The sequence below is a fragment of the Syngnathus floridae genome, chromosome 4 (assembly GCF_059516105.1).
Source record: "Syngnathus floridae isolate MCC-2025c chromosome 4, RoL_Sflo_1.0, whole genome shotgun sequence".
Lineage (NCBI taxonomy): Eukaryota > Metazoa > Chordata > Actinopteri > Syngnathiformes > Syngnathidae > Syngnathus > Syngnathus floridae.
Genome location: NC_142416.1, coordinates 8740631 through 8763509, shown reverse-complemented (window position 1 = coordinate 8763509; position 22879 = coordinate 8740631). Strand labels below are relative to the sequence as shown.

The following is a 22879-nucleotide window of genomic DNA, read 5'->3' as shown; positions in this document are numbered from 1 at the left end:
TAACAATAGACTGCCTGTCTACCCTTGCCCGACTGGAAATTTTCAGAACATGGTCATCTTGTGTGGAGATAATTCTTTACGCCAAATCCTTAAATATTTCTTGGATTCTATCAAAACACAGACAAGTATTAGGTTCGTTTCGACGATTTGTTATTGCACTTCCTGCCGCGGAAACACAGACAAGTATTAGGTTAGTTTCGACGATTTGTTCTTGCACTTCCTGCAGCGGATGTTTAGGGTTGCTAAGCAACCTTGTGTGGTACGTGACTGTGCGACGAAAGTGAAAGGCTGGTGAGTTTTAGAGGGGCGTCAATATTGTCAGTTTGTTCAGTGTTGGAATGAAATGTGGATCAGGTTGAGGTTGTTACTAATTGGTTTAATTTAAGACACGTCGAGTAGTTTTGTGCATAGATTGCCAGGCAAGCAAAACCTCACTTATTAGCACTAATCAGTCGGTTGTTAATTATTGTCATGCCGTGTCAAAAGAATGATATGATGGTTTTCTTGTTAATTTGACAGTCTCAATGCAGAGAGCCGAAGCGCAATCAGCTGATGGGGATGGATGGGTGGAGGCCGAAGAGGAACAAATTGAGCTGCTTGATGGCAGTGAACAAGAAGCAAACTACGTTGGAGCAAATACGTCTCCTCCACGGGTAAATGTTTAGAATAGACAAGAAACGATTTTGAACATAAGGTATTCAATTTCATGAGCACTAAAACGTTCATCGTTTTCACACCAGCCAAGATCAGAACTTGTTGATGTGACCCCACGGTCTCAAGCTGACGTCATTGATGCTGATAGAGACCCCGCTGCTACTCGTCATACTGGTCTGTTTTATAGAATAACTCAAACTGTCAAATTTATTGCAATAAAAAACAAAGATGTATGTAATGGCATATTCCATAAAGATACATTGTGAGTTACTTTAAAATAAAGTACAGCATACAGGCAAACTAATAATCACAATTGATTTTTGTACAACTCTTCAGTACAATATTTAAAAAAATACTGTATAATGTTTTCTTCTGTATCAGAGCAGGACAATACTTCCCAGGTTGGGTCACCAACCCATTTTGCAAAGTCATCAGAGGACATGAAGGAAGAAGAACCACTGATGGAGGATGAGGATGAGCTCATTGTTCTTGATGCTGAACATGTTTGTAGCTTCTTCAATATTTCTACAAATAATGTCATTGTAGATTTCATTTAAAGCTCACTTCAAACTCAAATGATGAAATCCAATTCAGTCCAACTGAAATTTAGAGGTGTACAGTACAAGGGTTGTACATTCTGCCAAAAACAATATTGATTCTCTGCTGCAGTGTTTCCCAATCTCACAAAAAGTCTATGTATACTGAAATGATGATCTCTGGTGGTTGGGAACCAGTGCTCTGCAGAGGTCAGGATTTCTTGCACACGTGTCCAGAATGATTCAGATGTCATGTTTGGTCTGTTGACAGCCTCTGGTTGCAAAGAAGCAAGCTGCACTGAAGAAGCAACTCATCAAGGATCTGGAGAGACTCAAACTGGATCTAAGGGAAGAGGTTGGATTAGATTGCCATTTTATGCTGAGGCAGATAATGTGTAGCTCACATGCATTTATTGTCAACATTTCTGTGATCACTCATTTGATACTTATAGACTTGTGTGCTATCGGATACCTGTGCAGGTGGGTTTTGAGAAAGCAGAGGCGAGCCAAACAGAGGAAATATACGTGCAGTTGTACAGGGAACAGGAGAGGCTCAAACGTCTCCAGAAAAGACTAGATGACCAACAGCAGACCAAGGTCTTGTCTGAAGGCAAACATCAAAAGGTGCAAGATGAACTTGAGGCAGTAAAGTTATGCCAGTCCAGCGCTACCACCCAGTGCAGTAACACGAGAGCCGATGGTGAGATGCTTGAATTACTCTGAGATTTGTCTACCATACCACTTAGTACTCTGATTAAACACAGAGTCTGTTTTCATGCAAGAGGAGAAAATTCTGAGAACATATTTAGTGTCAATAGACTGAAATTCTGACCATTTTGACAATCTTAAGTTAAGCAATGCTTCTAAGCTATTAAATAATTGTCATCTATTGAACGCAAGGAGAACAGTAAAATGCAGTGGGCACATTCACATTTGACTTATGGTCCCCCACAGCTCTCACCCAGATACAGTTCCTGACTGATGTTCTGTCACTTATCCATGTTGTATAGAAACAAAAGCTTATGACCTGACTTTAAATTCACCCATTGGTTTTAGAAACGACTCATATTAAAGCTGAGACGCTCTCGAGTGAGGTGTAACGTATGAATATAAATTTGCTTCACTCCGGAAATATTAATCATTTAATGTACACAGAAAGGTCAGATTTTGGTAAGACAAAAGTTAGCTACGTACCTCTTATATTCCCAATCATAAAAGGGTCAGATTTTGCAGCAGAATGGCGCTCCATCTCATACATTCATCTCTACATCAAAGTTCCCCAAGGCGGAGTAGATCAAGGTGCTCCAGGACTGGCCAGTCCAGTCATCATTGAGCATGTTTGGGGTTGAATGAAAGAGGAAGCTTAGAAGACAAAAGCAAAAAATCTTGATGAACTCTGACAGCCATGTAAGACGGCATGACAACTTCATCAATAAATTGTATGAATCATTAGCAAACTGCATGGGTGCAGTCCTTCAAGCTCATGAAAGTCAGACAAAATATTAAATATGTCTATAATAGCACAACAACTCCATTCACCAATGTTATGAAAAATTTTTGTATTTGATCTGAATTATTCGTTTGATTTTCACATTACTTTATTGTGGGCGACAAAACTTTTGTCTTGCCAAAATCTGACCTTTCTGTGTTCATTAAATGATCGATATTTCTGTAATGAAGCAAATTATTTCATACATTACATCTCATTTGGGAGAGATGACAGGTTATATATGCTTTTGTTTCTACAACATGGATAAGTGACAGAACGTCTGTCAGGGACACACACACAACTGCCGACGTCACAGACTGTTACCAGACCTTGTCTTGTGATTGTGGACTTAGGATGTAGTATTTGTCAGGAAATTCCTACATGTTCAGCTTGAATTTACATTTTCAAATCACGTTATTGTTAATGCATGTTGCTGGCGTCAGGCCAAAAACTCAGAAGTCACATTTTGGTGGAATTCTCATCTTTTTAAAAGTCTACAGTTTTGGTTAGTCTCGACGTGTGGGTGTTAGTTCTTAGAAAATATTGACCGATCAAAATTGTTGACAATGGCTTGCTCTTTTTCACGGTGGAATGCTAATGGTTGAACAAACCTGCCATTTTGGGCGTCTCCTGAAAAGTGATGATTTTGGAGATACGAGGATCGAGCTAGACACCAGCAATGTGAATGTTAGATATGAATACCGTATCGGCCAATCACGCCCCTATAAAAACTTCATTTTAAATGACTTGTTTCAACCAGGTAAAAAATGGTTTGTCTTTCCACATTTTAAAATGATCTTAAAGTTTTTAAAACCTTCCAAAGATTGGTCGTTGTGATAAATGAGAAGACTTGCACCTTCCGCTGTGATTTCAATCCTGTGCAAGGAAACATCGCTACTGAAGATGATTGTCTTCAGAGAAGTCATTATATGGATAGAGACATAAACATTTGATGGGACATATATTCCTACTAAACAAAATCAGGATATCATCCAACTATTCATTCATTTACTGGAACCTGAGTTCTCAATCAGCTCACGGGTGAGATGGAGCCTGTCCTAGCTAACATTAGCTAACATGTCGGCCCAAGCAGAGATTTTAACCCAGAACCTTAGCTTTGAAGCACACATGTTTACTGCTTGGTGGTGGAAATGATCACATCAGCTTAATTTTAAAAACGTGGTTTTCTTATCCATAGTATCCAACCTACAAACCGAGCTAGACAAACTGAACTCACAGCTCAATTTCACTCAAGAAATCAGTGAAGATCTGCATTCTAATCTAAAAGCCATGAAGAACATCACACGCAAAACAGCAGCTAAAAAGTCCCAAGTCGAAGACCAGAAACTCAACCAGGTGAACACATTATCTGCTCTATCCATGATCAGTCAGTGTTGATTGATTTACTTTTATGACGACACCAACAGGACATGTATGTGGAGCACCTCACAAAGGTCTTGGAGAGACTGACACAACAGAAGGATATGTATGAGGCTCAGACCAAAGCCCAGGCAGAGACAACTGAGGCAACCAAGGAAGCTCTTTCTGAGGTAAGTATAGCACAGCATACCTTCAATTGTAGACTGTGAATTAAATGCAGTTTGTCGTTAAAACAAACATTCTTTATTCAAGCAGTAGAGACCAGCCTGTATACCAGGGGTGTCAAACTCGTTTTTTTCACGGGCCGCATTGTAGTCATAGCTTTTTTCGGAGAGCCATTATGACTGTCAACCCAAATAAATGTATGAGCACCTCATATTATATATAGTAAAAGCTACAAAACAAACTGACAAATAACTCGTTTTCAAATCAGACTAGTAAAAACTGGTCAAATATTTAAAAAACAAAGATATTATTAAAAGTGAAGACAATTTGCAATTCTAGTCATGACACACAAATTTGATGCACAATTTGTCTTCGCGGGCCACATAAAATGATGTGGCGGGCCGTATCTGGCCCCCGGGCCTTGAGTTTGACACCTGTGCCGTATACTATATACTGATGCGCTGTCTCACAAAGGATTTGTTGAAGATCTTAGGTTGACCAACCATTTTGATTGGCCAATATTTGTTTATCTCCAGCTACTCTCTGTCAGAGAAACTCAGACAATCTTCAAAACTGTGAAAATGCAGGAACCCTGTTTGGTATTGGTAAATCAGTGTGTGTGTGCGTGTGTGCGTGTGTGTGTGTGTGTGTGTGTGTGTGTGTGTGTGTGTGTGTGTGTGTGTGTGTGTGTGTGTGTGTGTGTGTGTGTGTGTGTGTGTGTGTGTGTGTGCGTGCGTGCGTGCGTGCGTGCGTGCGTGCGTGCGTGCGTGCGTGCGTGCGTGCGTGTCTGTGTGTTTACATTCGTTTACAGGCGGAAATGCAAATGGTGTCCCTGGCAATGTCACAGAAACAGCTTTTACAGCAGTGGAACAAGAGCCTGATGGACTTGAAGAGACGAGATGAAGACTTCAGAGCAATGCAGGAGGCTATACGGTGAGATTTCTACATCAACAATGGATTGATGTCAAATTCTCTTACAGGTGGAAAAATCATTTTAGCAAAAATGTGATTGATGGTCTGAAAAAAGGAATAAAATACACAAAGCTACTGCTCACAAAACATAAACACGAAAACAAAGGTGTGCATCAATTTCTTTCATTTAGTTACCGCTACTTATGTTTCCCACAGCATGGCTGAGCACCAAGTGATTGTACTGGACAGAGAGATTGGAGGCATTAAGAAATCCATCTCTGGGCTACAGGAAGAAAGCGAGACCTTGACCATGCTGCTGAACTGTGGCCAGATGGACTGTGATGTGACTAAAAAGATGATTACTCAGAAGCAGACCCAACATGAAACTCTGTGGGCCCAATACGGCATCTACCTCCGTGCTTTGGGGCAGACGGAGCGGACACTCGCAGAACTCACGAAGGTTGACAAAACACCTCAAATGAGGCAGTTGTGACTCTATTGGCCTGAGTTTGAGTGTCTCTAATTCTTAAGGAGGACAACATTCTTGAGGCTGAGGTGACTGATCAGAGACGAAAGCTGGAGAAAAACAAAGAAAAACACCTGGAACTGGAGAACTACATCATGACTCAAATGATCCAGAAGCTCATGGACAACAAGGCCGCTCAGTATTACCAACGACTCACCAACAAGAAAGCCTCACTCAAGAAAGAGAAGGTATACTTAAAAGAAGCATCTTTGGTAACGGGCTGTAGTGGTAACAATTACAGGTTCAAACCCTCACATAATTTTCATTTTCAAAATGCAATTCGTTGGGAAAGTATAGAAGCCGAATTGAAACTAGACAACAGGAGTCAAACTCAAGACCCGTGGGAACAATTCAGGCTGCATCATTTTATGTATTGATGGAAATGGATTTCACTGCCAAATGTCTTGCTACTATTTTTCCTTGACTTCTGACTTTAAAAATGCGCTATCCATGAATGAGCTGTCTTAAAAAGACAAGACGTTGCAGGGCCAATAATGGGAACATAAAACACTTTATTTTGAACTGTAATACTCCCATTGTAATCATTCATGCCAAAATTCAATTCTGCTGAATATTTTTTGAAAGACCACACGTGCAAAAAGAGACCGTTGTCAGGGTGCAGTCTAACATCTCTCAAGCAACTACCGGTACATTTACATTACTGTATATGATTTCACACTTTTCATAGGCCCCCAGAAGGCAACCATAGCAGTGATGTGGCCCATGATGAAAACAGTTTTGAAAATTGCTTATCCTAACATGGGTTGATACTTGATACTGTTTCCCCACTCTTATATTCTTCTTTAAATTAATGGCAGATCTGCAACATTTTTTTAAAACTATTAAAAATAGTGTTTTCTTTATTTTTCTTTTTTTTCCACATAAACATAAGTCAGGTAGTCCTATTGTTTATTATCCCTCTCTGCTACTGGCTAGAACATTGTTATTTAAGCCCCACCCACAAGCTGTTCAGCTCACACCTCGTCGGAAAGCGTGAAGGACACATCTCTTTGCTACACTAGACTGGATTAATCAAAGAAAAGTAAGTAAAATGCTTTTATATTTTTTGGGGTGATCATTAGAATGTCTAGAACCTGTGCATATGCTTATTTTGTTAAATATATACCCCAAATGTAAATTAGTGCATGTAGTATATGTGTTGCAGATATGCAACACCGGGAGAGCGTGGTAGCAAAAAAGGCCCGAATTGTGACCTGCCTAAGTGTAGTGTAAATCAGCATGGATCTTCCAGTTTATATTATCTTCTAATATATTTACACGTTGTGTGTATGTGTAACATTTGTAAACAAGGGTGTAGAGCACTTTTGTCAAACTCGAGGCCCGGGGGCCAGATACAGCCCACCACATCATTTTATGTGGCCCGCAAAGACCAATTGTGCATCAAATTCACATGTCAATATTAAAATTACTAATTGTTTTCACTTTTAAAAATAGCCATTTTTATTACCATTCATATTTTTAAAATATGTTAACAGTTTTTCTTGGTCTCTGTTTTGAAAACTAGTTATTCATCTAGTCATTCACTAGTTTGTTGAGTACCGTACACTATATATAATTTGAGACATTCAGACATTTATTTGGGTTGGGAATTTTAATGGCCCTTCGAAGGAAACCATGACTATGACGCGGCCCGCGACAAAAATAAGTTTGACACCCCTGGTGTAGAGGATAGATCCAAGTAAACTCAGTTTATTAACCTCTTTGTCTATGTTCAGGAATGTGAAGGTAGGGTTGTTAGTGAGCGGTTAATTTTACCATGATCGTCACAGAACAATAGGTTGGTCAAACACTTTTGTGTGGCATGTTAATAGACTACTGCAGTGGAATGTGTAAATGCAAATGCACTCATGGTTTTTATTTTTCATTTTCAGCATGGTATTTCCAAGGGAAGCTTCTCGCTTCAGTGTGCAGGATGTGATAGATGCTGTCCAGAATGGAGAGAGTGATGTGGACATTGATTTTAATGAAACTGACGAGGAGTTAGATGAAGAAGATTGTGGTGATGTGAAAGAGAACCAACCACCCACTGACTGCCGAGTAGACACGGACATTGAGCCACAACCATCCAAACAGGCCAACAGATATCGGTAGCAGAAAAAGGATTTCACTAGCCCCAATACTGAATTGTCTGGTCCACCTCTCACCAAAGAAGTGATTTCTCTCCACACACCACTGAAGTACTTCAGCCAGTTTGTTTCTAAAGAAATGATTCAGTCTCTGACGACAAACAAAAATGAGTACAGCTTTCAAACAAAGGGAACATGTGTGAACACCAATCAATTCCAAGGAAATTGAGAAAATGTTGGGCATGTACCTCAAGATGGGCCTAGTACAAATGGCTGGTACCGTATGTACTGGGAGGAAGACACACGACACCATCCTGTTGCTGACGCGATGCCACGGAACAGATTCCAGTCTTTGTTGACAGCCTTACATTTCGTCAACAACTTGACAGTACCAGAGACTGAAAGGAAGGACAAACTGTGGAAGATCAGACCTTGGCTTGATTCATTCGGACAGAACTGCCTGCAGGTGATACCACAAGAGCACCACTCTGTGGATGAGATGATGATTCCTTTCGAGGGGAGATTCAGTAGCATCAAACAGTACATGCGAGGCAAGCCACACCCATGGAGCTTCAAAGTATGGGTGAGAACTGGAGTCTCTGGCGTGATGTGTGACTTTGATGTTGACCAAGGAAGCAACAATGGACTGCGAGCCAAATCAGAACTTGGCTTGTCTGGTGATGTTGTGACAACGCTAGCTTCAACACTGCCAGAAGGTCACAACTGCAAGGTCTATGCAGACAACTTCTTCACCTCTGTTCCACTGGTGGAGAAGCTCCTTGATCAAGGAATACATTACGTCGGACCAGCCAGGCAGGTGCGCCGAACCAACTGCAACCTTGAAGATGACAAGAGTTTGAAGAAGAAGGGGAGAGGAGCCTTTGACTACAGAGTGGAGGTGAAAAAGAAGAAGGGGAGAGGAGCCTTTGACTACAGAGTGGAGGTGAAACACAACATCTCTGCCGTCAAATGGTATGACAACCGAGCGGTCACACTTGTGTCGTCCTTTGCTGAAACTGAGCCTGTGGAGAAGATCCAATGCAACTTAACAAAGTCAACAAGACCTACATAGAAGTTGAAAGGCCTCACATTGTGGGCATCCACAACAAATACATGGGAGGTGTGGATTTGCTGGATTCATTCACAGCCAAATACAAGTTCCCTGTGAAATTTTGCCGCTGGTCCATGTACATCTTCTGGCACACCATCACCCTTGCTGTGGCCAACGCCTGGCTCATCTACAAGCGGGACTGCAAGGCTCTCGGGGTCTCTCCGAAAGAGACACTGAACCTGAGACTGTTCCAGGCACAGCTAGCATGCTCTCACATTCTGAAGGACACAATCCAGACTAATGAGAATCCAATCAGCGTCCCACCCAAGAAAACATGTCCACACCCACCACCGGATGTGCGTAAGGACCTTCTTGGTCATTTCCCAATGAAGACGAAGAAGAGACGGTGCTGCAGACACTGCCCTACAGGATACACCGACACACAGTGCTACAAGTGTGATGTCCATCTTTGTTTCAAAGACGACAGGAACTGTTTCTGGGATTATCACTGCTAATGAAGGAAGAAAAAGAAGATGAAGTGGCTTGATATTTGAAGTAGTGTTAGCCTTGATTCTGCATGCACCTAGTATACTGAGTGTGACTTACAAGCCAGTGTATCTAGCCTGATTGCATTGCAGATGTAATCTTGTTTTTATTTAGCTTTATAAAAAATAAAACCACAAAAAATATGATAAATGTTGTCATTATTCAGGTTACATACTGTGTAAATGAATTTAGCTGTCTAACATAGGAGCAAATAAGTTTACCTTGACTAGACAATGAGTAGGACCACACGAGGCCTACAGGAAATTCTGCTACCCATCCCACCCAACGTTGTAACGTTATGTGTCCATAAAACCTTTCCAAAACATGACAAGTTTGCAAACACTACATTATGGTGCCCAATGGGCTCTAACAACACTATGTGAAATGTTTCTTTTTTTTTTTTTTTTTTTTTTACATGTTTTACTACGTCTGGGTCTTACTTAACATAGAGACCAGCATGACATCACAATTCCTTCTCTCCTATTAGGTCTATCAGCTGTGGCATTTGGAGAGTGAGATAATGTCAGCCAAGGTGGAAAGTAAAGTGATCGATGAGAAACTGAAAAACCTGGCCCGATCTCAGAGGGACCTTAATGAGGAAATCACAGAATACAACAAGGTGGTCACATCTAATCAGGCTGACAGTTCTTCCATTGATGCATTTATCACACAGAAAGAAACCACTATTGCTAACTACAACAAAAAAAAGGATCTCATCGCAGCTCGCACTGGGGTAAGGATTCCTTGATTGGTTAACTTGTTGAACATTTGCAGCACTGATGTCAAATTCAAGGCGCTGGGGACAGATCTGGCTCATCACACCATTTTATTTAGCCTGAGAAAGCAAATAATGTCGTGCTGTTTCTTACTAAATGGATCTGTTACATTTTAAATTTTCACAGGAAATCTGTACCAAATTTGCAAATTTTCTTCACTTTTAACAGACATGACAAACATTTTAATGCAATCCCTTCTTCATAAATAGAAATGGATTAAACTACAATTGTATAATGAAATGTACTTCTCATTACAAATCGGCTGTACACAATCAGACTTTTGTTGCCGATCACGATCAGCAGGTATTTTAAAAAAAACATTGACAGGTCAACAATTTAACTAAAAGGTGGACCAATCTATCTAATCTATTTAAAGTTTTAAACCCCGTTTCCTTGGTGAATGGGACTGGCCTAAATCACAACTAGCCCAGATTTGCGTAAACTTCACATCCATTGAAATGTATTGGGGAAAAAAATAATAATTCAATCCTAAAAAATATCCCCAAAACACTGATAAACACTCAATACACAGAAGAGGAGAATGGGAGGAAAATGAATATATTGGAAATAAATAGTTTGTGTGTGGGAGGGATATGACTGTAGAAACCTTGGATTATTAAGTAAGGCAACACATTACAACCCCGATGTCTTATTTTGCGGATGACGCCATTGATCGATTAACAAATGATGACATTACAAACAATCACCAATTTTGCATAAATGCAAAATATCTGGCAGTCCAATTTAGCCTATCAGATCTGTGTCAAATCTAATTTCAAATACAGTTTGTTGAAAGAAAAAAAATAGAAAGTATGTAGTCGGTAATGCCAAGGGTATGAATATAGTAGGGAATACAAATTAGATTGACACCTTTAGAATGTGTCTTTGAGAATCTAAATTTTAAATGTGCGTGTACCTGTTTTGCCAGCATGAAGACCTCAGTCCTCTGCAAATCAAAGTTGAGGCAATCAAGACTCAATCTGAGGAATTGTCAGAAAAAATCAAGACTGATCAGCAACTGTGGCTGAAGCATCAGGGAACACTTGTCGGATTGGCGCTAGAGATTCAGGCGCACAACAAAGAATACAACAAACTTCAGGCAAAGTACACTGTGATGTGTCAGAAGAAGATTTATCTGGAGCGTACGTTATTTTTTACAAATAAGATCAGATTTACCATTTGTAAAATGTAATTCTTAACATGCTGACTCGAACCCCACCAGGTCATCTTGAAGTCATGCACCGTGACGAAAATGAGGTGGAGAAGAACAATAAGATGCTTCAAAGAGACTTGCTGAAGCTCAACACGCTTCTGAGCAAGAACACCCAGTTGGGCCATGCTGTCAAGCAGGAGAACGCTATGATAGAGACCGACTTCCTTCACCAACTCAAGGCATACCCTTTCTGTTTGACACGCCAACGTTCTTGTTCTCGTTTGAATGGTAACGCTAAATGTTAATGATCTGCAATATAATGTGAGTAGGAGGCAGAACGGGAGTCTATTGCAATGGAATTGAAACTGGAGAAGACCCAGGGGGAAAAAGAGAAACTTCTCAGCAGTTTGCTGGAGGCTGAGTCAGTTGTTTACTCAATATCAATTCACTTATCTTTCATATTAAAAACGTCTCTGGAACAAATGCCGTATTCACTAACATCCCTCTGTGTTTTATGACAGGCGACAGATCATGCTGTGGGAAAAGAAGACTCACCTTATGAAAGAGACACGCTTAGTAGTGGAGGAGAGTCATGGAGAAATCCAGATAATGAAGGAAGACGTTCACCGTATGGAGGTACTGTGCATGTACTGGTTCAATGTGTGAAAAAATGTGAGTGTTGATCATCACATTATAAGAGTGATGTCCTCCATAATCTAGAGCAATACAATGATGGCATAACTGTCCTCATCTATAAAACATTCAATGATCATATAATCTTAATTCAAGGTGGCTCTAGGTAAAATGAGAGCAAGATGTTTAATCTCTCAGGGGTGGCCAGTCAGTAGTGGTGGTTTCGAGGAGGGGGGGCCTAGACCCAAGCCCCCAATGTGGCTCCCCACCATCCTGTTGCGATCGAGGCCATATGTGTCAAACTCAAGGCCCGGGGAACAGATACAGCGCGCTACATAATTTTCTGTGGCCCCCAAAAACAAATTGTGCATCGGTTTCTTGTGTCAATACTAAAATTACAAAATGTCTTCACTATTAAAGAAATACAGATATTGCTAGAATTTTTTTACCATTGATCTTTTAAAATATTTGAACAGTTTTAGTCTCCAGTTTCAAACCTATTTAGTCATCAGTTTGTTGTGTAGCTTATACTCTATATAATAAAAAGCGTTGATAAGAGTAATAAATATTAATAAATATTATAATAAAAGGAAACTATGACTAAAATGCGGCCCGCGACAAAAATTAGTTTGAGACCCCTGATCTAGGCAGTGCTGCAGTAAGACATGTGCTCATGTGCACACTCACCACACAATGAAAATGAGCAAGTAGTGCATATATGTATGTACGTCACAACACACCTGGCCCATACATGCGCATATCGGCCATATTGTGCCCAAACATTGACCTTCTATCATGTTAATTGCTGAAGAAATTATTCAGCTCCAAAGGGACTGTTTTCATATGTGAGGAGAATTTCCTTATGCTCATGGCGGCGAGGGTTTGAAAGCGGCAATGACAAATAATTTCATTAGATTTTGATTCCTTTGCTTTTATTTGATCAATGACCATCAAAATCCATTGAAATGACTTGCCAGCATGTTTGGGCCATGGTTGCTCGGCAATGGCGGACCAACACTCAATCTTAGCATAGTCTCCCATTGTTAAGAAAGGCCTCAAGATACCCATGCAATTTGTTACAACATATCTTGCAAGCAGTCCTCCTACTTTGTTGCGGAAATGGTAAGAGTGGCACCTGCCGCACATTTCTTAACCTGTGTCTGTAAGTCACACTTATTTGCCGGAAATTATTATTAATTTTTTGTTTTGTATGTGGAATTAATGATTTTGCTTGTTTTGTTCTTTGAACACAGTGGTTTTGCATGCAAGTAATGTAAAGAAATGAAAAGAAATTACATTTCTCCAATTAAAAATGTTTTGTTTTGGTGTTTCATTTCATTTTAAATTTCTGCATCTGTGTCAACAAAATGTGTTCTTTTATGTACTTAACAGCGGCAGCTCAACCAGCTGATGAAGCAGCGGGAGCAGCTCGTGAGGGAGAGTGTCGCGGCCGTGGAAAAGAGGGGAAACATCATCGAGCGCAATGATGCCCTGACCGGAAGCGCTAAAAAGCAAATTACAAAGGGCGAGCTAAATCTCATCAATGATGGCTTGCGGCGCAAAATAAGAGAAGCGCAAAAGGTTGTCTGTTTGCATGATTTATGTTACCTTTGTTTTTGTTTTGTTGTTCTTGTGTTGTTTGTTACCTGACATTACCTGACATGTTTTTCAGATGGTCAAAGAGTGGGACCAGGAGATTAAAGAACTGCAGGAGAGCTGGGTGAACCTGAACAACATTGTCGCACATCACAAACAGCAGCTTATGGACCTGTCTGGCATTAGTGGTGTCCTTGAGGCTGATCTTGCAAAAATTCAGGATGCCAAAAGCAGGGTATGACGCAACAAACAACTTTTTTCTTTTTTTTTTCATATATTTTCCTCTTTTAACATAGTCAGGTTCAACCTGAGACTGTGCAGGTTCAATAGCCAGACAGCTAATCTCAACAAAAAGCGTTGTTGCAAATGAGCAATGTTTCCTAGCTGTGAAAATATCTGTGGTGCTATGTGAAATTCATTAGTCTAAAAAGTATTGACTGCAAATAATAATTATCTTTTACAAGGTGGCAGAAGCTACAAATACACCGTGTGCCTTGGTTAAATGAATGTTGGGAAATTAATATATTTTTTCCACAGCAGGACAACATCAGCTTGAGCCATCTATTCTCACCAAAACCACCATATTCACATAGTTTCTTTTCTACCTCCTCTCTAGGACCAAGCTCATCTGATGGAATTTCAGAGCAAGGCCAAGAAACTCCAAGAGGTGACAGATGGAAAGTATCGACCATCATCCTCATCTGGATCGGTGGAAGCAGCTACGCGGAGCCTAAAGGAACGTTTGTTCGCTGTCAGCGCCGTTATAGAACGTGTGTGTGAGGAGCTTCCTGATCACCGAGCAGCTCTCAGTGCGTTGTTACTGCCATTGGCAGCAGGCACACACAGTCTCCTGGAGAAGGAAGCAACAACATGTGAGTGAAATGCAAAGTACAGGAGATATACAGGCTGCATTTTTCAGGTGCATAATGTCAGTTCTGGGAAGACCCGCCCGCACATGGTTTCCAAATTCTAGAAAGACAAGTTGCAGGCTGCTTCTTTTGATATCTTCTAAGGGTCCTCCTTATGGAGCCTCCATGAATGCATAAACTGTGAAGAATTTGGACAGGCTTGATTTGAACACCAAGTGGGGTCGAGTCATGCCGGAAAGTGACATACTGCAGAAACTGCGGCCTTAGGATGATCCAGCCTGTGAATTTGGACACGGGGAGAAAGAACATTTTAAAATTTGCAGTTTCAGAAATATGTTATTGAAAAGGGCGAGGTATCTTTGGCACAAAGGCAGAAAACATCTTGGACTGGATTGGTGACAGTCACGGGGCACATAAAGAGGGCAACTGTCAAATGGAGATCCTCCCAGACTCTCAAGTATCTTTTCTCTTGCATGCTCAAGAGGAAGTACCAAGAACTTGTGCATCTTGAAAGTGAAACTCATAACGTTTTGATTCAATTAACCGCTTTCATTCTCCGTTGATGAAACCTGCGTGACCGAACAGTCGCTGACTTGTCCTGGCGACTTGGAGTGTCTATAAATTCAGCTTACAACTGCACTCATTCTAAGTGTGGTCATGGAAAGCTCGATTTTGAATTATATATTATAATTTGACAAATGCCGATTGTGCGGGAGGAAGCGTTGCTAAGTAACAATTAGCTTCCAGCATGGAACAGCTGCTATATAGAGAAGAAGTCGAGAGATTTGCGCCACCCTATGGCTACTTCATCAGTCACAAAATCAAGCTCATCCCATGGCCATCTCAATCTCCAGACCTCAACCCCATTGAAAGCCCGTCAAGTGAGCTCAAGAGTTTAATGTAGAACCAGGTCGCAGGATGATTTGGAGAATGAGGAATGATTGAGATCCGTTTTTCTGTGTTGTTCCATCTTGTGAGACATTACAGGAAATTAGGTGCTCTTTTGTCAACAAATGGGGATTGTAAAAGGTATTAACATCAGGGATACTTAGAATTGTGGCACACTTGATTTGATGTAAATAAATATTTATCAATTCAGATTTTTTTTCACACTAAATAAATGCCTTTGAATTAAAGGTTGGATTGTCCACTTTTTTCAAATTTGGTCACATAAAATTTTATAGAATAGCCAGGAGTGACAATAATTCTGGAAGGCAGTGTATGTCATCACATCGCTCAGCTCTAACTGCAGCTTAAAATTTGATGACTATTATTGATTGATTGATTGATTGATTGATTGATTGATCGATTGACAACTTTTATTCCGAACATTCAAATACACAAACAATATTCCGTTTGGTATCAGTCAAAATCCCTTCATCGAACCAAATGTAATTGGGGAAGCAAAATAAACAGAGAAAAAAGAGAAAAATTATCCAATACAATAAAATCTAATACAATTATTCTAAATTGTAAGATACTTTAGTGCAGTTATTGCAGTACTACCTTAGTGCAGTTATCCCGCAAGCCCCTCAGATGGAGGAAAAATGTATTTTGGGGCTGCAACATATTTTAATAACAGATTAATCTGTCAATTATTTTATCCTAGTCAGTGAATCGGATACACAAAACATGTCTCAATTTCCACTCCTATATTAAATCGACAGTGCAGAAAATGGACAATCATAATGATTCAGTCCCTAGCTTGGTCGAGAATACTGCTGAAAATCTGATATCTTGATGATTTTGACAGTTCTAAATGAAAAGCAGTATCTAAATGATTAATGACCAAAAATAAATATCGATTGATTTGATAATCAATTAGTCGTGGATTAATCTTTCCAGTCTTATTTGTTATATTTTTTTCAGCAAACCATATACTTTCCTGAATGAAAAGATTGGGATGGATAAAAAAGATGGACAAATGTAAATTTATTTTGTCACTATCTTATAACTGAGGAAAAAGACAGTGGCTAGTACAAGAGGCAGAACATGGTATTAGCACTACAAATACATTGTGTGCTGTCAAAGTAGCTTCAGAGGGGCTTATTTTGGACACAAAGGACAGAACTCCCCGGAGGTGTGCATAAAACCTCTCAGCCGCTTAATCCCTCACTGAAGAAATGATGTAGTAATAAAAATAACATATATATAATAAAAATAATAATGTAGTATCCAAGAAGAGGGCAGTACTGAATATAAAACAGAAAACACTATGCATGTTTAAAATTGATTACAATAAATAAAAACACATCAACTAATGGGTGAAAATAGTCCAAATCAGCGCTTACTGCATTGCTTCCCAACAATTTTGAATGCCACTTTGGAAGCCCAAAAAAATGCACCAACCTGCACAATCCATAAGTGGCTCATTGATATTGTAAGGGAAAACAGACAATCATTCCAATTTATTTGTAACTTGCTCAAAGATATACAAAAGCATTTTTGATGCGCACAAATTAATTCAACGTTTTAGTAAATAAAACAAAACCTAGTCCTTCTAGCGCTAGCTTCTATGTCAGCCCAAGATAAGTTTCTCTCCAACAGTCCCGCAGGATCATTGGCACCATGAATGTAACTCCTGCCTGTTGTAGTACAATCAAATGTCAATCATTAAAGTCAAAATTTCATAGTTTTCCACTGGACTGCTGCGCTACAATAATTCTTTTTCACCATCATCAACAGCAATGTTTGAATTCTTGTCTGCATTTGAAATAATAAGTATTTTCGATCATAGTTTGTGATACATTTATGGCTCCCAGTAAATTTTAAACATGGGCAATTATAATCACTTATAGGTACACCAATATTTTTTTTTAAACATATCGTTAGTCAAGTAAACATTTCTAGAATATGATTCTGAATCTGCCCTTGTGAAATGATACTTGTCCATTGGAATCTATGGAGATGTCTGAGTGTCGTTTCAGCGACTGCAGGTGTTAAATTTGGCGAAGAAGCTTTCATCGATGCGTCCTGTTTTAATGTCAGGTCTATTGCGCCTGTCATATTCAGCAGTGGTGGTGTTGTTATAGTCCAGCTCCTGCCGTTGCTCCTTCTTCAGTCGCTCCTGCTGCCTCTCCATTATCATAGCCGTACGTGTCGTTTTGGAGCACCAACGGTCGTATTGTTGCTTCTCTTTGATCCCCTCCAATTTTGTCATCATTTTCTCCTCAACTTGAAGGTTCCAGAACTTTTTCATTTGCTCAGAGCTCTCGGGACGTGGCCTTCTATCAAAGGCGTGCAACATACCAGGAACCCCCACCTGACTCGGCCGTATCTCTCTGAAGTCATCTCTGAGTTCCCGTTCATACCGTTGCCTCTCTTCAGCCAATGCCTGATTGAACTCGTTCAGTTCAACTGCATTTTTTCTCCTTCTCTCTAACACGGCATTTTCCAGTCCCTGAGCGACATTGTCTATATGTACTCTGAATTTGTCATCGTTCAACCTTTCATTCTTTTGTCTTTCTTTCTCTCTGGCTAGCTCTATTTGTTGCTGGAGCAGCCACTCCCTCAGCTGCTCTTTCTGCCTGCATACTCGGTTTTCGCTGTTTGGGTCCTCGCCTGCCATTCCCGGAGGCATCATGTTTTCAAGCGGCTCCTCAGACTCATCCCGGTTCAATTTCTCCTGAATGGCACGCGCATATTGTTCCTGAAAATTGCTCTTCTCCGCTTCAAATTTCTCCCTTTCTTCTTTGCGTTGAAGAAGATACGCTTGCTTGCTATCATGAAGGAATTGGGCCTCAAAAGTGTCTTGTTCAAACTTTTCTGCATCTTTCCATTTTTTCTTGTCATCCAGCTGCCTGTCAAGGCCTTGCTTGTCAATACCGATGGTTCTCAGTTTGTCATTAAAAATTCTTTCTTTTCTTTGTCGCTCATTGTATTTGCGTCTTTCTAAACTTGCCCGTTCAAAGTTAGAGCCACTCCACATTTTGGCTAACAAAGGTAGTTTGTGTTAAAATGACCAGCTTGAGTGGTTTACAACACACTGATGTACGGTTCACTTGATTTCTGTTATGGCTGGTCCTGAAAAACACACAGAGAGAAAAACATACCATAAGATTTTCACTCCAATGTTCATGTGCTGAATAAGTGTCTACTTGCTGTAAAGAGACAAGACTGTAAAAAAAATATAGATTTTAAAATGGGACAATTAAAATATTTTAATCAATAAAATTAACCAATGCTTCTCAAAACATTATCTTATATTTTTGGCACTTTGCCCATTAAACACACTATACTCATTCACTAAATGCATACTTATTTTGTGCTGAATGGTAATGATAAGGACATTGAACGTGGTAAAATTCAATATATGCAGTATTACACTGCCACTATATTGCCATGAAAAAGTGTTTGCTTTCTTCTAAATTTTTATTTTTGCATAGTTTCACACTAAACATGCAAACAAATAAGAAATCAGGAAGGAGCAATGACTTTTTCAAACTAGACACACAGTATAACTTCTTTACAAATAAAGGCCAAGGTGTAACTAAAAATGCATTACCTCCTCATGCTGTTTTAGTTATTTTCATTTTAAAATCTCTGATGTCTTAAAATTGCAAGCTTGCACAGGTTGTGATAAGGAGAGCACAAAATCAAAAAACATCTATTTCTGACCTTGTGATTTGAAGCAATCTAACACGAAATAGTAAGAGTATTAGTGGGTTAGAATATGAGGGTGTGTCACACATTCCTAATTACTACTCTGCAAGGCTCAGATTATTTGAATTTCCTGAAATTATTTCAAATGAAACAATTGTTGACTGTCAAGAAATGAATAAAATTAAGGGTTTCTAGTGCGGCTTGAATTGCTCATAATTTGTTTTGTTTTTCATTGGAATTATTAAATTAGAATTCCAACTTTTAAAGTAACATAATTACAAGACACAAGTCCAAAAAGTTCCACTGAAATATGAAATACGTTAACAAAAATTGAAGTAGAATGCAATTTGTATCAAAGCTTTTGTGGAACACTGAATTGTTGAATTTTGCTACTTGACGTTCCACAATCAGCCACAATTTTCAAATCCTTTCAACTGTTTTGTAGGACTAGGAACACATTTTTTTTAATTGTATGCAATCCCAGAATGTTACCAATTCAACTTGTCAAGTGTAAGTAAGAGCTCATGCCTTCCTTTTCCTAAATGGAACTGCAGCAGTAGTTCTCGTTGCCTTGTTGTCTAACATCAGCAGTCCAGGTGGCACTTATTTTCTTGAAAAGTGCACCCTGAAAAACTTTTTAAACATTAGCATTCATAAACAGTGTGGTTCTCAATCACCTGTTTTTGTCTCACCATAGGCAACAGTGTTGTCATAGCCTCCTTTTTGTTAAAAAAATTAATTAATTAAAATAAACCCGCTAAGTCCTGGAACTTTCTTGATATAATAGTAAAGCTATAAATGTTCCACCTCAAAATCCTTTCTTTCTTTTACCTCCTGCTTTTCTACTTAATCTATTGTACTCTACTACAAAATCAACACAACTCATCCCATCACCTTCAAACTCAAGGAAATTTACTGTCACCCTTTTGCGTAAAAGACTGACATCATCCTTTGACATAGCCCTGAGTGCCTAACTACCCAGATGAACTCATCCGTTATGTACTGTTACAACTTGTGTCATCATAAAGTTTTCAAAGTAATACATCATCCAGAGTAAGTACAAAGGATGACATCATCGAAAAACAACATCATGACCTCAAGGTATTTTCATGGAGACAAATGTGAAATAAATATTTTTTTTACCGTATTTTGTATCACGGATTTACAGTAATATTAGATGCGATGTTGATGAAAATGTGTCTCAGCCTGAAGTTCGCTGACATTCGGTAACAGTAATTTTGTGATTCTTTTTAGTGCCCCCTTTTTATTTGGGCTTTTTATTGTTGTATTTTTGTTGTTGTTCAGAATGCTGTCATGTATTTCATGAATATTTTGTTCACTGTAAGCAATACTGCAAAACTCATATTGTAAACATTATTTCTACTGTACGTCTTGTGGTAAAAACAATATAAGGTTTGACAGTTTGTGCATCATGAACAAGTCATTGAAGCTCTTCTGTTATGCACGACTTGGCCACTGCGAGGCAGTTTAATATACTTGTGCAGATAAATGAAGAACTAGTCTAGATGACTCATTGATCTGAAGTGAGATTATTGTTATCTGTGAGTATTGTCTCGCTACATGTCTCTTAAGGCAGCTGTTTTCAACTGGTTTTGTCCAAGGGACCTTCATTATAACCAAGAAGCAATTTGGGGACCACTGCTTTGGCAGAATATTTCATTTTGCACCAAAGGAGGACAGACCAATACAGGCTATTTATTTGCACCTGTATGTCTATTTGGGAAATCTCAGCTACATTTCACATCATTTAGATGGGCAAATAGTTCACAAATTTAGCTGGAAAGTAAATTAAAAAAGTTACAATTATTTTCCATTTCAAAATTTGGCAGACAACCTGCAATACCACACCAGACCACCGGTTTACAATCTCTGCCTTAAAGCAAAACACTGCCACATAGATGCTTAATCGTTTGGCTGTCTATGACGTTTACTGTCATGGAATAGCACTGAAATAACAGACTTCAAGGTTTTTCATTTAATTTGACAGTAACCATTAACTGAGAGTGTCATTAAACAACTTGGAGCCTTTTTTGGAGGGGAGGTCACTATGCAAGCCCGCTGCTTGTGATGTAAGCAGGGGGAAGTCCACTGCTTCCCTACGCTCACATGCAGTGTTGGACGTCACGTTACAGTAATATATTGCTTTGAGGCGGTAAATGAGTAAATGTTACTGAGTTACTGAGTCTGAGAATGCATTGCAATACCAGATGTCACCAGTAATGCTGGGTTGGTTTAAAAATCAAAATTGTACAGTATTATATAATCTGAGACATTATTTAGATCTGTGAAATAATCAAATTTCTGTTTCTTCACATATTCACAAATTGTTAGATGCAATGCAAGCTATTAGCAACAAGATTTAGGAAACCCAGAACAGGAATGCCTATTAAGTCGATCTGGGGTTTTCAACTGGTTTTGTCCAAGGGACCACCATTATAACCAAAAAGCCACCTTTGGCAGAAAATTATTTTATTTTGCACCAAAGGAGGATAGACCAATACAGGCTATTTAGTATTTGCATCTGTATGTCTATTTTGGGAATCTCAGCTACATTTGACATCATTTGGATGGGTAAATGATTCACAAAATCAACTGGAAAATAAGACAAGTCTAAATTGACTTGAAGATTGAACCCACCACCTTCAAGGTTGAAGTCTATCACTCTATAAATGAACCACGCCACTTGAAGCTTTGCTTGGAGAGGGGGGCACCTATTCAAATTTCTACACTTGGCGAGTACCCCAAGAAGATCGAAAAAGTAAATTGATGCTGCCATGAATGGCGCTTTCAATGACCACTCACACAGTCAGAAAACTCATTAGCCCCTGTTATAGTATCATATTGTCTTTGCGCAAGATATTGAACTTTATCTTGCTCCCAGTAGGGCCTGGTAGCGCCGTCCGTGGTGAATTTTTAGCTTGACTTTTTCTGTGTCTTCTCAGGGGTATTTTTAATAAGTGTAGAAAATTCGAACCTCCCTAAGCAATGTTTGGAGGTCAAGAATAAAGTGACTTTTATTTTTTATTCTAAAGGTTTGAAAAAGCAAAACTAGAGCTATTGTTTTGGTTTTGTGTATTTTTTACATGGAAAAATAGGGCAAAAAGTGGGACGTTTTGGATAGTCCAGCACGCATTACTTGCTTTTACATTGATTCCGATGAAAAATATTGCTTCTACCTACAAACGTTTCTACTTACAAATCCTTACAAAAAAGTGTGACTTTTTGGACAGTCCGGCACACATTTGCTTTTACGTTGATTCCTATTGAAAACGTTGCTTCTACTTACAAACAATTCCACTTACAAACCTGACCGCAGAGCCAATTAAATTTGTAAGTAGAGGTACCACTGTACAAGGTACACGAGCATTTACTATATATAGGTACATAGATCATTCTGATTTGATCATTTTATCAATAGTTCACATGCTGAAAAAGTACTTGTCATCCACTATCAAGTGGCACGTGACTGTGAGAAACATTTCACAGCACGTGAATGGAAATGACATTTCTCAACCACAGTGTTCTTTCCCTCATGCCTGTGCATGGAACAAAACTACTAATTAACAAAAACTACAGGAGACCCCATTCCTAGTAGACAACACACAGCAAACACCGGTACATTATAGAATAGATAAAAAAGATCTTGAAAGCTAATCATTCTGGAACGTCACAATTGTGACACAAAAGTGTTCCGTCTGGGGAAAGTGAAATGCATGATGTCATGTTTCAACTCCATGAAAAATGGAAGAAGGAGAGAGATTAGCATTTTCAAGATGGAAATCCATGCTATTAACATGGGAGATAAAACATTTAATTGACAACTAAAAAGTACCTCAAAAGTAATAAATCCAATCTGATGCGATGCGATGCGATGCGATACGAT

General features: G+C 39.3%; 2 protein-coding genes and 1 long non-coding RNA gene across 9 annotated transcripts; 1 reads left to right on the top strand and 2 right to left on the bottom strand.

Annotated features, from left to right (window-relative positions):
* The first annotated feature begins 202 nt into the window (after positions 1 to 202).
* Positions 203 to 15509, top strand: LOC148398766 (coiled-coil domain-containing protein 40-like). Of its 4 annotated transcripts, none has more exons than XM_088372969.1 (19): positions 203 to 291; positions 520 to 653; positions 741 to 828; positions 1036 to 1157; positions 1462 to 1545; positions 1671 to 1890; positions 3878 to 4035; positions 4107 to 4229; positions 5036 to 5157; positions 5353 to 5596; positions 5671 to 5850; positions 9834 to 10079; positions 11051 to 11264; positions 11345 to 11514; positions 11605 to 11696; positions 11797 to 11911; positions 13301 to 13489; positions 13581 to 13739; positions 14121 to 15509. In XM_088372969.1, the coding sequence occupies exons 2-19, from the start codon at positions 525 to 527 to the stop codon at positions 14382 to 14384; spliced, it is 2919 nt and encodes a 972-aa protein (XP_088229095.1). In that variant the 5' UTR covers positions 203 to 291; positions 520 to 524; the 3' UTR covers positions 14385 to 15509. The 4 variants fall into 4 exon arrangements, with proteins under 4 accessions (XP_088229095.1, XP_088229092.1, XP_088229094.1 ...); XM_088372966.1 differs by having other exon boundaries at positions 5668 to 5850; XM_088372968.1 differs by lacking the exon at positions 203 to 291 and adding an exon at positions 294 to 419 and having other exon boundaries at positions 5668 to 5850.
* Positions 910 to 2548, bottom strand: LOC148398767 (uncharacterized). Its single transcript, XR_015857915.1, has 3 exons — positions 2385 to 2548; positions 1663 to 1794; positions 910 to 1533 (listed from the first exon to the last, which is right to left on the bottom strand). It is a non-coding gene; the product is annotated as an uncharacterized LOC148398767 (long non-coding RNA).
* A 1242-nt stretch (positions 15510 to 16751) lies between the features above and the next one.
* Positions 16752 to 19880, bottom strand: LOC148398765 (RIB43A-like with coiled-coils protein 2). Of its 4 annotated transcripts, none has more exons than XM_088374538.1 (3): positions 19668 to 19880; positions 19504 to 19608; positions 16752 to 18396 (listed from the first exon to the last, which is right to left on the bottom strand). In XM_088374538.1, exon 3 carries the CDS (start codon positions 18299 to 18301, stop codon positions 17297 to 17299), a length of 1005 nt encoding a protein of 334 aa, XP_088230664.1. In that variant the 5' UTR covers positions 18302 to 18396; positions 19504 to 19608; positions 19668 to 19880; the 3' UTR covers positions 16752 to 17296. The 4 variants fall into 4 exon arrangements, with proteins under 4 accessions (XP_088230664.1, XP_088230662.1, XP_088230663.1 ...); XM_088374536.1 differs by having other exon boundaries at positions 19504 to 19600; XM_088374537.1 differs by lacking the exon at positions 19504 to 19608.
* Positions 19881 to 22879: the final 2999 nt, after the last annotated feature.

What these genes read in the sequence shown, in the direction of transcription:
- LOC148398766 (XM_088372966.1), top strand. Translation starts at nt 525, where the DNA reads ATGCAGAGAGCCGAAGCGCAATCAGCTGATGGGGATGGATGGGTGGAG. An exon ending in GAAGAAGATTTATCTGGAGC is followed by an intron (nt 11,265 to 11,344) that starts GTACGTTATTTT and finishes GAACCCCACCAG; the next exon opens with GTCATCTTGAAGTCATGCAC. An exon ending in AAGACGTTCACCGTATGGAG is followed by an intron (nt 11,912 to 13,300) that starts GTACTGTGCATG and finishes TGTACTTAACAG; the next exon opens with CGGCAGCTCAACCAGCTGAT.
- LOC148398765 (XM_088374538.1), bottom strand. Translation starts at nt 18,301, where the DNA reads ATGTGGAGTGGCTCTAACTTTGAACGGGCAAGTTTAGAAAGACGCAAA.